This window comes from Danio rerio, chromosome 9 (genome assembly GCF_049306965.1).
Source record: "Danio rerio strain Tuebingen ecotype United States chromosome 9, GRCz12tu, whole genome shotgun sequence".
In the NCBI taxonomy this organism is placed as follows: Eukaryota; Metazoa; Chordata; class Actinopteri; order Cypriniformes; family Danionidae; genus Danio; species Danio rerio.
In genome coordinates this window covers 15,221,039-15,236,869 of record NC_133184.1, presented here as the reverse complement: position 1 = coordinate 15,236,869, position 15,831 = coordinate 15,221,039, and the positions used below count along the sequence as shown (strand labels likewise).

The window sequence follows — 15,831 nt, the reverse complement described above, 5'->3', positions numbered from 1 at the left end:
TTAGGTGGTCATCTTTAACTAATGGACATTTAATCACCGCTTAATATCCAGTACATTAGTCAGCCAGAAACCCACAAATTTTGGTTCAAACCAGCTAATGTCTTTGCAGTGTTCAAACTTAAATTTTTTTTTTTATGAACAATTGTTTAATATTATTATTATTTTTTATTTATTTATTACTATTTTAAAGGGTCACGAAACACCAAAACACATTTTTTGAGCTGTTGACAGTCGTATATGTGTCCCACACTGCTAAAGACACTATTAGGACACCTATATTTCACAAAAAAGTGTAAATTGGTTGTTTTTGCGTTATTTCAAGCAAATTCGTACTTCCGGTTTGAAACGAATTTTTGAAGCTGCGTCACGGTCATGACATAATAGCGTTGTTTTCCAGCGTGCAGACTGGGCGTCTGTGCCAGAGTGAGTCTTATTACGTCTTACAGTGTGTTGCATTAATGCATGAGTAAAGCTTGGTTCAAACCAATCAGCGCGCTCTATTGTGCAACTTCATTAATATTCATTACTGTCAGAGTGTAGGCGGCAAAGACGCCACGTTGTGTTGGTAAAACAAGCGTGAAGTGTTGCTTTTATAGTTTGCTGCAGTTAAGTTTCGTTTTCATTTTCTCTCTGTGAGATCGCAGACTCACGTGTGGATTACAGTATACGAGACGCTCGACAACAATAACTTACGTGTCTAAGGAGGATTATTGTTTACCTGAGAGCTGTTCTCGTCTGCAAACGCTGAAATCCAGATTCGCTTGTAGTCTCCTCTAAATAAAGACACGGCTCTAGTTGCTGGTGATTGTCCTGTCTCTACAGAATTGGTAAGTGAGCGACCAGTGCTCTTTGTTTATTCAGTTCGTATTTTATTCGTATTTTTTCGTATTATTCGTATTGTTCGTATTTTATTCGAGTGCAATAGTTAGCACTAACAGTTACAACCAAACTATAACCTCGTGTTGGATTTTGTGACCGGAATAACACACTCGGCTTTCTGACGCTACCTGCCGTGTGTATCTAAGTTTCCGGGAAATGCTGAGTTTTTTTTTCTCTCATTCGCCGTGCGGTATCAAACATTGCATGAAAAATACACGCTTAGAGCAGCGCCTCGAATCAAATATCACGTTTGTCGGGAGGGACATTAATGAATTCCCTGAATGAAAGAGCCAAACTGCAGTTAAAGTTCACCATTTGATAATTTGGCAAATAATTCGACTACAGATGTCCATGTAAACACAGTCACATTGTCCGCTGTGGGTGTGTGTTTTGACTCTGAAATTCAGCGCGCCCAAATAGACACTCCCATACCAAGCCTCTTTTCTTCCTCCGACACTCCCCCCTAAACAGAGCTGGACACGCCCCCTTTCTGACTTTTTCCAAAGTAGAGGTGTGAAAACACACTGCTGAAACGATGGGGTTTCATGGCCCTTTAAAAAGTGTAATCTTCGATGTTCAGAAAATGAAGGGTTTTTAGTTGTTGCTAGTAGAATCGTATTTAACAAAATAACCAAGGCACCTTAACAAAAACCCTTCAAGTTGTTTAAAACGGTAATATAAAATTAGACAACATCAATGCTTGTAGCACAGACTACATAACTAAGTACACAACTACTTTATAGTGGTAATTTCCAAACAATGTCAAACTGTAACATTATTAGACGTTCATATTTAGTTGTTTTTAGGTTGCATTGGAAAGTGACCAAAGATAATGTAGGACATTGACCTTGGCTTGAAGTTGGGTTCTGACGTCAACCCAATTTTCATTTCCACTTAACACTTTCTCACAGGACATCGCTAGTCCATACCAGCTAGCACTCCTGTTTTTCCCGGGAGTCTCCTGTATTTCAGACCCATCTCCCACCCATATTCCGTATTTCCGTATCTCCTGGAAAACTCCCGGAATTCCACCATCCACCCCTGCTACTCAGCTTTTTGGTACAGTCCAGTTAGCTTTTTGTTTCAGTCCCCATGCGCACCGATCCCAACATGCAACCTTCTTCATCCCTGCTCCCCGCTCTTCGGTTCGCGCGCACCTTCCCGCCCGCTCTTCGCTTTGTGCGCACCACCCCCTGGAAAAAATCTCCCGGATTTTATGATCCGAATCTTGGCAGGTATGCACTAGTCTCTCTTAGGATTTCACTAGTCTCTCTCAGGACATCGCTAGTTCCTCACACTACATCACTAGTCAGAACATTACTGTCACAGCCATGTCACCCTGCAGCCCAAGACCGGTTACTCACTGAAGCTAAGCAGGGCTGAGCCTGGTCAGTACCTGGATGGGAGACCACTAGGGAACACTAGGTTGCTGTTGGATGTGGTGTTAGTGAGGCCAGCAGGGGGCGCTCAACCTGTGGTCTGTGTGAGTCCTAATGCCCCAGTAAAAGTGAAGGGGACACTACACTGTCAGTGGGCGCCGTCTTTCGGATGAGACGTTAAACCGAGGTCCTGACTCTCTGTGGTCATTAAAAATCCCATGGCACTTCTCGTGAAAGAGCAGGGGTGTAACCCCGGTGTCCCGGCCAAAGTCCCTCTATCGGCCCTTACGATCATGGCCTCCCAATCATCCCCTTCCACCGAATTGGCTCGATCACTGTCTCTCCACTCCACCAATAGCTGGTGTGTGGTGAGCGCACTGGCGCCGTTGTCCTGTGGCTGCCGTCACATCATCCAAGTGGATGCTGCACACTGGTGGTGGTGTGGAGAGACCCCCCTCATGATTGTAAAGCGCTTTGGGTGTATGGCCATACACAATAAATGCGCTATATAAATACACACATTACATTACTAGTCTATCTCAGGACATCACTGGTTTCTCACAGGACGTCACTAGTCTCTCTTTGGATATCACTAGTCTCTCTCAGGACATCGCTAGTTCCTTGCACTACATCACTAGTCAGAACATTACTAGTCTATCTCAGGACATCATTGGTTTCTCACAGGACATCACTAGTCTCTCTTAGGATATTTCTAGTCTCTCTCAGGACATCTCTAGTCCCTTTCAGGACATCAGGACATCACTAGTCTCTCACTAATCTCTCTCAGGACATCATTAGTCTCTCAGTAATCTCTCTCAGGACATCACTAGTCTTTCACTAGTCTCTCGCAGGACATCACTAGCCTCTCTCAGAACATTACTAGTCTCTCTCAAGACATCAGTAGTCTCTCTCAGGACATAACTAGTCTCCTACTAGTCACTCTCAGGCCATCATAGTCACCTCATCTTGATTTCAAAAGTGTTTTGCAGTGTTGAAAGCTGCTTTACTTAGACAAAAAAAAAGGATTAAAAGCCATAACAATATTTCAGTTTGTGGAACTTTCAGCTTATTAGGCATATGTAGTGGTGTACATCTAGTTAGATCAAACAGGCAATTCATAAAAACATGACAGTTGACTTACTGTTTACTTTCACTTGTTCAATACGTGTTTGGGTTTTTCTTTTTGGTTGGACAAAGATATTTTGAAGAAATCTGGAACCTGGTAATCACTAATATCCATAACAAGGTAAACAAATACCATGAAAGTTATTGTTAAAGTCAGTGTTTACAGGGTTTCAGTGTCTATTACTCCTTTCAGGATACTGTAAATTCAAATATATGCAGCGACATTGAAATTTTGGAAATTGTATGTTCTTCAATTTTGATCACACCTATTTCTTTTTCTTTGTTTGTGATTTTATTTACATTGTTTCACATCTCCTTTTCTAAGCATTTCTGGTGCATGATTTGTCACCTGTGTGTTTATTTGTCCCGTCATCATCATTAGAACTGTGGCCCTCTGGGAGGATCTTGGTGACTGCTAATTGCTCTGGGAGTATTTTTTTGTATCTTGAACCCTCTGGGTTTAATAGTCACCAAGAAGTGATACTTTAAATGTATCACTTGTTAGAGCTCTGATGCTTGTCTTCCTGTGGGGGATGTTTGAGTGCTTGTTTGATGGTAAATAACACCACACTTCCTGCAAGGTATTAGCTGTGTATTATTGACAGAGCTTCACAATGTGTTTGTGGTTCACCTGCTGTGTCAAGAGAAAGGGAAATAACTGGACAAAGCTCTTAAACATTGATCCTATTTATGGTCTGACTGACTAAAGTTTAAATCCTCTGTTCTCTTTAGTTTACCTAAAGGGAAATGTTGCCATTGTTTGCTCATTATTAGTTGTTAATTTGATCATTGTTTATTTGCTATATTCTGTATTTTTTTTTTAAATTCTGTTATTAGTTACTCAAATTACTCAATGAAGTACACTTAATTATCCTCATGCCATTCCAAACTAAAAACCTTCAATCAAACCTTTTCAATGTTAAGTCTGAATTAGTAAGACAGGAGTCACGGAACACCTGAGATCTGAAGAGTCACTGCAAAGTTACAATAGAGTGAAAATATTATTAGCATGTATTTTTCAGGCCATTGACTGAAAGCATTTTGTGAGTATAAAAACATTAGGGAAAGGAAATTATATTGTTTGGAGGCATAACAAAGATTAACTGTATTTAGTTATTTTTACATTGAATACTATACTATTTTACGTTTGCACTGCAATTTTCTTAGAATTATTGTCTTTTGTAAATATCTAAATTTCAAATATTATTTTACTTACCCCATTGGCATAATATTTTGCTTATTTTTTTACTTATTATTTTTGAAAAAACATTTTTTTACTTTTAAGAATTTTTATATTTTTTAAAAGCATTTTTTTCCATTTCCTTTTTTTTTGGAATTGCGATTATTCAATTTCTCAACCAGAAAACAGATCAAATGCAGCAATTTAAACCATCTGGTGAAATTGTTCATATCGCAATTTATATTGCTGAAAAATAAAATATCGCAATATCATATTTTTTCAATATTGTGCAGCCCTATTCCAAACCTATGAGACATTTGTTCATCTTCTGACAAATCAAGATATTTTTAATGAAATCCAGGAGCTCTTTGATCCTCCATAGATAGTGATGGTCCTGACTCTTGATATTTTATCTCATTACAGAATCTCATTTTTTTTCTCATTTCAATGGGGCCACAAAAAGGACAAACTTCTGTTTCATTCCATTTTTATTATAGTAAAACATGGGCTTTCTTCTAAATGGTTCAGTTTAACCATGAACATAGAATTAAACCAGATTTTAAAAACCTAAACAATACAAATATCAAAACAAAACAAAGAAAATCTATAGAATGTGTTGTGTAATAACAATAGAATGACATAAATGGAAATACTGAACTGGAGAATGCCAAATGAACATAAATCTTCAATTGCTAGCTGTTGATATTAATATAATTTGAATATTTTATAATATTGTGATATTCAAGATTTGTGAGTCATACAGCAACGGATAACTCAAAACAGCAACCTCTGGTCTCGCCTCCATCATCAAGTCTCCGTTTTTGTCTTGACAACACAAACACTGCAGGCACCTCAACTGCTTTAATTTGATAGGAGAATGAAAATGCAAAAGCAGGCGGTCAAAACGCGAGACGCACATGGTGCATAAGCAGCACGCAAAAAGCTTGCAGCTGTTAGTAAACCATTAAAAAAATGCACCTCTCAACGCATAAAGCGCATTCGGTTTGATCAGCCCCTAAGTATGGAGTCTGCTTTTGTTTTGTGGATCACAGACTGCATGAATAAGAACATTACACTGGACGGCAACATTATCCTTACAAAAACTAAAAAGCTTTATGAACCTTTTGCGGACATCGATGAATGTTTGCGTCTGACAACAGATTTTGATCTTTGGTTTTATTTTATAATACTGGACATATTTTTCTACGAAAGTTTGAACTGAGAGTGTTTAAACAAGAAAAAAAAAATGTGAAAATACTAATGCCTGTCTGAGAAAAGTGCATAACGTGTGTAGCGAGGGGTTTTAAAGCCTTAAAACATCTATAATAATTGTTAAAAATAAAGCTGACTATTTCATGGATTTCGACTATTGCAGGTTATTTTTACAACTTAACTCCCGCGATTAACAAGGGACCACTGTACATGCATTGCTCGAATTTTTTTTTTTTTTTCAGACCTATTTTTGATACCTATATACATATTATGTTGTTTTTTTTTGTTCAGGTGGAAATCAATTTACAAATAATGTAACCTCGACTGACAGCTTCAATTACACTATAAGATTTTAGACTGTGCCGCTAACCGTCATCAGCTTCAATTAGTAATGCAATTCTTTCATTTAGAAGGCTGGAGTGTTTACCTTGGTTAAAGTGAAGAAACACTCCTACAAGTAAACTCCTCCTATAACCCTCTCAGCATGTGGCACGTATCCCATCATACCTTCCAGGGTTGTTTGCTTCCCCTTCTGGCTCCATCAAGGCTGTCGCTGTTTTCTTTGTTCTCCACTGTTCCATTACTGCCGGCTCCATCCGTGTCATTCATTAGACGAGGGTCAGCATGAGGAGATCAGACACTACGAGCAAATAAAACCGGTGACATGCTCATCAGATCATCAGTCAGCCACTAGATTAATGCTTTTGTTCTTTAATTAGCAACAGCACCAAACCGTGACTCAAACGGCACAAACTAATCATTAAAAATGAGAGGAGAATGAATCACAGGCGCATTCGTGTTTAAATTTTTTTTTCTTTTTTTCTCCTTCGGGTGGGCGTTTATGTAGCTTGTGTGTGCCCATTAAAAATATGTTTTGTGTGTGTATTAACAAGGGAACAAGCCATCAGTTGTCATTGTTCGGTTAATTGTTTGCGGTTGCTCGTCTATGAAGGTAGGCGTTCTGACATAACTGCACATGCCAGTAATGTCAGCTTTCAGGAGGATAAAGAGTTAACGCTTGTAGTCTTTTCAGTTGTTAGGTTGACAAACTTAAAGACATTTACCAGGCAATAGTTTATTTAGTGCTTTAAAGGGGTATAGTTCCCATTAAAATAAAATCTGTCATCATTTATTCACCCTATTTAAATTTTTTCTGTTTAACACAAAAGTAGTTATTTGGAAGAATGCTGATTGATGCTATTCATTGTTTTTCCAACCGTGAGAAAAGCGAACTAAGAATAAGGTTTAAGTCCACATGAGGGAGTGTAAATGATGAGGTCAAATAATATTGAATAATGATAAAGACTATTCAAAGCCAATCCAAATCACTCAATAATAAGCATGAGCTGCAGTTGACTGAAAAACATTAGACCTCATTTTCATCTGAAATTGCACTCACTGGCCACTTTATTAGGTACACCTGTCCATCTGCCTTATAACGCAATTTTCTAATCGGCCAATCACATGGCAGCAACTGAATTTACTTAGGCATGTAGACATGGTCAAGACGATTTACTACAGTTCAAACCAAGCATCAGAATGGGGAAGAAAACAATTCAAGTGACTTTAATCGTGGCATGGGTGTTGGTGCCAGACAGGCTGGTCTCAGTATTTCAGAAAATGCTGATCTTTTGGGATTTTCACGCACAACCATCTCTAGGGTTTACAGAGAATGGTACAAAAAAGAGAAAATATCAAGCGGCAGTTCTGTGGCCACAAATGCCTTGCTGAAGATCACACCGGGTGCCACTCCTGTCAGCTAAGAACCGGAAACTGAGGCCACAGTTTACAAAGGCTCACCAAAATTGGACAATAGAAGATTGCAAAAATGGCGAGGCAGTGGCGCAGTAGGTAGTGCTGTCGCCTCACAGCAAGAAGGTCGCTGGGTCGCTAGTTCGAACCTCAGCTCAGTTGGTGTTTCTGTGTGGAGTTTGCATGTTCTCCCAGCCTTCGTGTGGATTTCCTCCGGGTGCTCCGGTTTTCCCCACAGTCCAAAGACCAAAGCGGTTCATTCCGCTGTGGCGACCCCGGATTAATAAAGGGACTAAGCCGACAAGAAAATGAGATGATATAAGAATGTAATTTGTGCTGTGAAGATAAACTGAGGTCTCTGTGGTTTGGAACAACATCAGTGGGTGTAATTTTTGTATGTTTTTAAAATTTGTAAACACTTTTTTGGGAGTAATTCTCAAAGTCACATGACATAGGTTTGCTTATTCCGTAGAAATTAATCACATTAAGTGGTCCTATAAAATTGAGGTAGAGCACGGAGAAATTAGAAGAATGTTTATTGACAAAAAAATCTAACCACACAAAAACAAACAAACAAAAAAGCCACTCATTTGAGTACATGTTTATACCAAGTGGAAACAGTAATGTATCTTGACTGACCGTTAGTGGACAGATCACTGAAATTTTTAGGACCTGGTGGAAACGGCCATAGACTACTGTTAAAAAAAAAAAAAAAAAAAAAACTCTTTTATTAAAAATATTTTCAAATTTGTAAAAGTTAGGTTGCTCTCATATCTATTTATTGCAGAAAATGGAGAATCGTTTGCTTCGCCATGTGGCATTAAAACATCCTGATTCATTCTCAAAGCTCTGGACCTCCCTCCTTAAAGGGATAGTTCACCCAAAACCAAAAATTCTGTCATCATTTATTCATCCTTCAGTTTTTCCAAACCCATTTGTCTGTCCTTCTTTTGTTTAACACTAAATAGTATAGCTTGAGGAAAGCTGAAAACTTGTTATCGTTGACTTCAATAGTTTTTGTTTGTCCTACTGTGGATGCCAACGGTTACGAGTTTTCTTCCAAATATATTATTTTGTGTTCAACAGAAACTCAAAAGGGTTTGAAACCACTTGAAGGCGAGCAAATAGTGAATAAATGTTCGTTTTGGATGAACTGTCCCTTTAAAACAGACTTTTGGCTTTCTGAAGGCCCACTTTGAGAGGCCAGGCTCTGATTGACAGGTGCTAATGGGGTCAGAGGTCAGAAGCAAGTACATTAGGGCTTTTTTGCTCATGCTGACCCCTGCACACTTTCTGTCAAAGCTGAAGGGCAGCATGATGCATTTCTGCTGTTCGATACATCTGAGTGACCAGCCATCCCTACGGACGTCACCCCGGCCGCCCTGGCCCAAAACTACATATTATACATGACTACAGCGGTCACTAGACACCTCTGGCTTGATTAAAGCAGCGTTTTCACACTGTTTGTTACAGTTGTTCTCATTAACGACCATGTCTGGTTGCACAAAATCAGCTAAGCTTGGCACAACATCCGCTAAATGATGCGTTCGGTATAAACATAGCTATCCAAGTGAAGCCTGAAATGCCACATACAATTAATTATTGCATTTTATTGGACACTCACACAGTGATATGCCTTGTGCAAGTCATTATCCTTTTACAAACACATTTACACATATACGTGGTGCATATTTGTAATTACTGTCAAGCATAATGCGACACACACACACACACACACTTGTACGCTAGTAAAAGCAGCTGCATGACTAATGATCATTCTCAAATCCTGACATGAGATAAATTTGGTGTTTTTCTTGAGAGAAATTCATCAGTTCTGGCACATCCGCTCTAATGGTCTTTTAATGCTCAAATCAGCAGCCATTTCTGTCAGAGGAAAATTCCTCCCTTGAGCCTTTGCAAGTAAAATAATGTCTTATTATTTGCCTTTTTTTGTGGGGAGACATAAAGGAGACTCATTTAACTCGTTGTTAGCTAGCATTTGCATTTATTGCCTGTTTATTTTACCATTAAATGTATTTTCTTTCTTTATGTTCTTTGTAAGTGTTTTTTTAGTGCTGTTTGTAAAGTATATGTTCTTGCTTCCCATCTGTGCTGTTTAAATGCTGGTCTGTGAAAATGTACATCAGAAGTGTCCATATGTCAATCAGAAGTATTTGGTTATACACCAAAAGCACAAAGTTGTAAAATGGTATGCAGCATTAAAGTAGTAACTTTTTTCTTATTGTTTATACATTTAAAGAGTCAGTCATCCTTATGTTTACTATTTTAGATATTCTGTTGACTAAAGCATGTTTTTTTTCAGTTTTTCATTGTTTCTTTGCATTTGTTCTTTTTTGTAGGGAATACATGTACAGACTGACATGGACTTTACAGCTGAGTTGACCGGCAACAAGTCTGGCCCTTTGACTAGCAAGTAAGAAAACTGTGTGTGTGTGTGTGTGTTAGTGTGTGAGATACATTTACCCTACTGAGGCTTGTAAACCTTTCTTTCTTTCTTTCTTTCTTTCTTTCTTTCTTTCTTTCTTTCTTTCTTTCTTTCTTTCTTTCTTTCTTTCTTTCTTTCTTTCTTTCTTTCTTTCTTTCTTTCTTTCTTTCTTTCTGAAATTTTCCCTGGATGTTGGTAATCACCCAAAGAAATCCATATATGCAAAGAAAACAAATCAAATTAGTTTACAAATTAAGTAATACATGATAAAATGACGAAGGAAAAAAGTATTTAACGCATGAAGAAAGGGAGGTGTAGAAAGGCAGTAAACGCCCAGACAGCAGCTGAAATCTCTCAGTAGTTCTACAGCAACCCTGTGCCCTTCATCAGTGTAAATGAATATTAGCTGCTTCAGTCCAACATTTACATTTCCAGGATGATGAAGATGTAACCAGAGTGGACATTTCAGTAAGACTGTTAGGAAAAAGAAATATATTTTTTAAAATTATTTTTGTCTCTTTTTCTTTTCATTAAACAATTATTTGTGTTGCTTATTGGTCATTGTCATGTTTGGCATACTAATGAAGTGTTTTTGCAGAAGTAGATAGAGCTTATAGAGGTGAGTATGCCTGATTGTCTAAAATAACTTGAGCTTGGCAGCTAGAAACTTCCTATCAGCAGTATTTTAACATAGAATATGTGCAGTTGAAAAAGGTTTAGACTTTTTAATGTTTGATGAGGACGATTGACAAGGGACAAATTTCAGTAAGCTCCACCTGTTAATATCAGCTGCCTTTAAAAGTAGTATATAAGTTGGGAAGTGAGGAAATGAAAATTGTTGTGCACCTCCTGAATGAAACGTTTGCGTTGCACTGAGGATAACATAATTTTGTGAATCAAATTATTCATTTGTATCTAATAAATTGGCAATATGTTAAACCTTGAAGAAACACCTCTCCTGACCTTTTTTATTTAACAGTTATGGAATAGATTGAATATTCTAACAGACAATGATCCAAAACACAGCCAAGGAAACTCTTAAATGCTTTCAGCGAAAGAAAATCAAGCTGTAGAATAGCCCAGCCTATCACCTGACTTGAATCCAATAGAATATACAAATTAAAGTTCAGATTTGATAGACGAGACCCACAGAACCGTCAAGATTTTAACACCATCTGTAAAAATACACCAAGTCTGTAAAAAACTCACATCTGAGCAATGCATGTAACTTTATTTATTAAAGGCGTCATTAAGCTGCCATCGTATCAAATACGTTTCAGTAGTTCAGTACTTTCTCCTTGTGTCATTTTATTTTCATTGCACATAATTATTTTTAGATTTTTATTTTTGTCTTGTTTTATTTTTATGTTTGTATTGTTTGGGTTTTCACCAAAATCTGGTTCAATTTTATGTCAACAACTCCTTTAGGAATATTATTCCCAGGAAAAAACATGATATGTTGAATACTTATTTTCCCCACTGTACAGTATGTATGTATGTACAATTGAAGTCAGAGTCATCAGCCCCCCTGAATTATTAGCCCCACATTTGTTTTTTCCCCCAATTTATGTTTAACAGAGAGAAGATTTTTTTAACCCATTTGTAAACATAATAGTTTTATCAACTCATTTCTTAATAACTGATTTATTTTGTCTTTGCCATGATGAAAATTATATTTTAATAAATATAATTTATTAAAAATGATCATTTTAAATATAATAAGAATAATAAGAGAAAATAATGTCTTATTATTTGTCTCTTTTTGTGGGGAGACATAAAGGAGACTCGTAGATTATATTTTACTAGATATTTTTTAAGACACTAGTATTCAGCTTAAAGTGACATTTAAAGGTTTAACTATGTTACTCAGGTTAACTGGGCAAGTTAAAGTTATTAAGTAAGTTATTGTTTAACGATTATTTGTTTTGTAGACAATTGAAATAAATGTATATAGTGTAAAGGGGCTAATAATTTTGACCTAAAATGGCTTTTAAAAAAAATAAAAACTGCTTTTCTTCTTGCCGAAATAAAACAAATAAGTAAAAACTATTATCAGACACACTGTGAAAATTTCCTTACTCTGTTAAACATAATTTGGGAAAAAATGAATCAAAAGGAGGCTAATAATTCTGACTTCAACTATGTATGTATGTATGTATGTATGTATGTATATATGTGTGTGTGTGTGTGTGTGTGCATGTGCATGTGCGTGTGCGTGTGTGTGCGCGGGCAGTTCACCCCAAAATTTGATTTGGGGTGAACTGTCACTTTAAAAATGATGATAACCCTACACCTCTTTTTTTTTTTTTGGTGCATAAAATAAAGTTAATTTAAGTAGTCAGTTGATTTTATATATGTATTATAACATTGTTTCTCAACCACATTCCTGGAGGACCACCAGCTCTGCACGTTTTCCGGGTCTCCTCAACTAAACACACCTGATTCAAATCCTCAGCTCGTTAGGAGAGACTGAAAGAGCTGTAATGAGTGTGACAAAGGGGACATCCAAAACATGCAGTGTTGGTGGTCCTCCAGGAACGTGGTTGAGAAACACTATATTATAATATAATGATGTGTATACAGTTGAAGTCAGAATTATTAGCCCACCTGAATTATTAGCGCCCCTGTTTATTTTTTTCCCCCAATTTCTGTTTAATGGAGGGAAGATTGTTTCAGCACATTTCTAAGCATAATAGTTTTAAAAACCTATTTCTAATAACTGATTTAATTTATCTTTGCCATGATGACAGTAAATAATATTTTACTTGATATTTTTCAAGACACTTTTGTACAGCTTAAAGTGACATTTAAAGGCTTAACTAGGTTAATAAGGTGAACTAGGCAGGTTAGGGTAATTAGGCAAGTTATTCTGTATCAATGGTTTGTTCTGTAGACTGACGGGGAAAAAAATAGCTTAAAGGGGCTAATAATTTTGTCCCAAAAATGTTTTTTAAAAAAATCAAAAACTCCTTTTATTCTTGCCGAAATAAAACAAATAATACTTTCTCCAGAAGAAGAAAATATTATCAGACATACTGTGAAAATTTTCTTGCTCTGTTAAAAATCATTTGGGAAATATTAAAAAAATAATAATAATAAATAAAAAATCTAAAGGGGGCTAATAATTCTGACTTCAACTGTATATATATATATATATATATATATATATATATRTRTATATATATATATATATATATATATATATATATATATATATATATATATATATATTAGTGCTGTCAATCGATTAAAAAAATTAACTAATTAATGGCACCTTTTTAAAAAAAAATAATCGCGATTAATCGCGATTAATCACATTTAATATACTGAAACTTGTAATTTTGGCTATTTAAATGTAAAATTAATGTAAACGCAAGACAAAAAATATTTAAATTCAAAATATTATTGTTTAATATAATTTTTGTTTAACTTGTAACACAGATTTCTTCATGTAAACAACATACCCACAATAAACCATCAAGATCCTGGCTTGACAGCCATATTTATTACAGAAATTAAAACACAGGCATGTTAATGACATTTAAATTTCAAAACAATCAATGCCAATAAAAAAACATTGATTTCCATGTTGGATTCTAAGTGGACTGCAAAAAAATGCCAAAATACAGGAATTGCAGATATGGAAAATGAAAAATTACAATAATAAACTATAGAAAACAAACTGTTGCACTCATTGTAAAGTTTTATTGCTGTGAATTGAGAACATTAATTATAGAGTAGAAACAATTTTGCTTAATCCTCCTTTACATTCATCCAGTTGCTAGGAGTATCCCGCAAGTGCACAGAGACTGCCAAATGCCCGCAAATGAATGATAATTTCTTGCAAACCGGTCGTTAAATACATTGCACACCCCTCTCGCCCCTACTCAGATACGTTGCTCACTCCACCCCTGACACCCCTCAACAGGCCTGACACAGACACACACACAGACAGACACACAACGCGCTGCAGATGTTTTGGCCCCAACGGCCTTCCATACTGGAGCGATTCCCCTCAGATTCAACACGCATGATCACGTTCATCAAATTTGCTTAAAATAAGCGTCCTAAAGTATTACTGTATTTCACAAGGATTCTGACACAACAACGCGAGGCATACGCTTTCGTTGCGTTTAATGAGGAAACACGCTAAACTTGGAGGGCGCATGCTGAAAGGCAGAGTAATGCCCTGTCTTTGACAGCTCGCGTCTTCACCGGAGACTTTCTAAGTACATTCACGTAAGACAACAATACTCCGATTTTAATATGATTAAGATTATACTCTTATTAAAAGTCTACCGTGTAGCCTTAAAAGGAACCTTACTTTAAAGCTGGGGTCTCAAACTCAATTTACCTGGGGGCCGCAGGAGGCAAAGTCTGGGTGAGGCTGGGCCGCATAAGGGATTTCACAAAAAAAAGTCCTCAAATGTTATTAACAGTTTTAATTATTTCTTCTGAACATAAAGTGTCGTGAACATTAATAGAACATTGAGTGAAGATTACGAACAGTTCTTCTGAACATGGCATCTTTTGCCTACTCCTTGCTGCCAGAGACTTGACAGCGCTTCTTCTCACAAATCTGAACCACATTTGACTTTAGAGCGGAAGCAGTTGAGACCCTCAGTATGGCTTGGGGGAACTCACTCAAAACTTCCATTCCCTCACCCACTGCAGAGTGGATGCGCGCGTACTGAAGAGCGGTGTTATCGCGCGCGTACTGATCAGCTGTGTTGTCGCGCGCATACTCAAGAGCTGTGTTCAAGAGCCCCTACTGAAGGGCGGGACTGAAGGTGTGCCGCGTCGCGGGGGCACTTTTGATCATTTTGGAAGGGCACTTTCTATCCAAGACTAAAAAGGGCATGTGCACTGCACAGGTTGAGCCCTATGTGTGCACGTGCCTGCCCTCACCTAAAAAAAAGGCGTATATATGTATAAATAAAACACCCCCACCCCACTCCAGTCACATCAGTCTGTACCAGTCTGTATCTACCTATAATATATATAAGATGCAGGCTGTAGCTAGGTAGGTGGCAGGCTGCAGATAGGTAGCTAAGTGGCAGGCAGGGGCGGGAACAGCTTAACTTGGTTCTGGCCGGCGCGAGTTCCCTCCTAACACTTCCCGCCCGTCACAGCGTCTAACAAAGGGGCGGGGTGCGTGGTGACATCACCGGCATCCCCGCCCCTTTGTTTACACAGCGGGCGGGGAATGCCAGTGACCGCTGTGTACGGATAGAATCAGCGGAGCGGGGAGCGCTCTCTCTCCCCGCTCCGCTGATTCTGTCAGTGTACAGTGGTCGGCGCGGGCCACAAAATATTGCACTGAGGGCCGCAAATGGCCCGCGGGCCGCGAGTTTGAGACCCCTGCCTTAAAAGAACACCGAGTCACGAAATGCGGGGGATTTTCTTTCTGTTCGCCATGCGGTATCAACTTACAACAGATGTCGAAAGTTAAAAATGAAACACCCGAAATTGCATGAAACTCTGGATAACTTGTGATGCAACTAATTGTTTTATACTGGAACTTGCCTTCAAAAAGTGCTTCCTTGGTCTTATCCACATTTATTGCATGCTGAACACACGTCCACCACAACAGGAAGTAAAAAAACCTGAACTGCGTTAATTGCGTTAATTTTTTTTAACGCGTTAATTATTTAAAATTAATCGCATGCGTTAACGCGTTAATTTTGACAGCGCTAATATATATATATATATATATATATATATATATATATATATATATATATATATATATATATATATATATATATATATATATATATATATATATTATTAATACATGATACATGAAATTCTCCCTTATGTTTTACCTTGAACGACCCAAAGCCGCAATCCAATGT

At 37.5% G+C, this 15,831-nt stretch overlaps 1 protein-coding gene and 1 long non-coding RNA gene across 6 annotated transcripts in view; both read left to right on the top strand.

The window, feature by feature from the left end:
* LOC141376089 (uncharacterized) overlaps nt 1-15,831 on the top strand; it is a 1,000,182-nt gene that overhangs the window by 484,669 nt on the left and 499,682 nt on the right. The gene's annotated exons all lie outside the window — the stretch shown is intronic.
* Nucleotides 1-15,831, top strand: part of pard3bb (par-3 family cell polarity regulator beta b) — a 679,872-nt gene that overhangs the window by 199,378 nt on the left and 464,663 nt on the right. For all 5 annotated transcript variants that reach the window (XM_073912548.1, XM_021478865.3, XM_009304543.5 and 2 more), the window contains one exon: nt 9,888-9,961. In XM_073912548.1, coding sequence (XP_073768649.1) covers nt 9,888-9,961 — 74 coding nt within the window. The remainder of the gene's footprint in view (nt 1-9,887; nt 9,962-15,831) is intronic.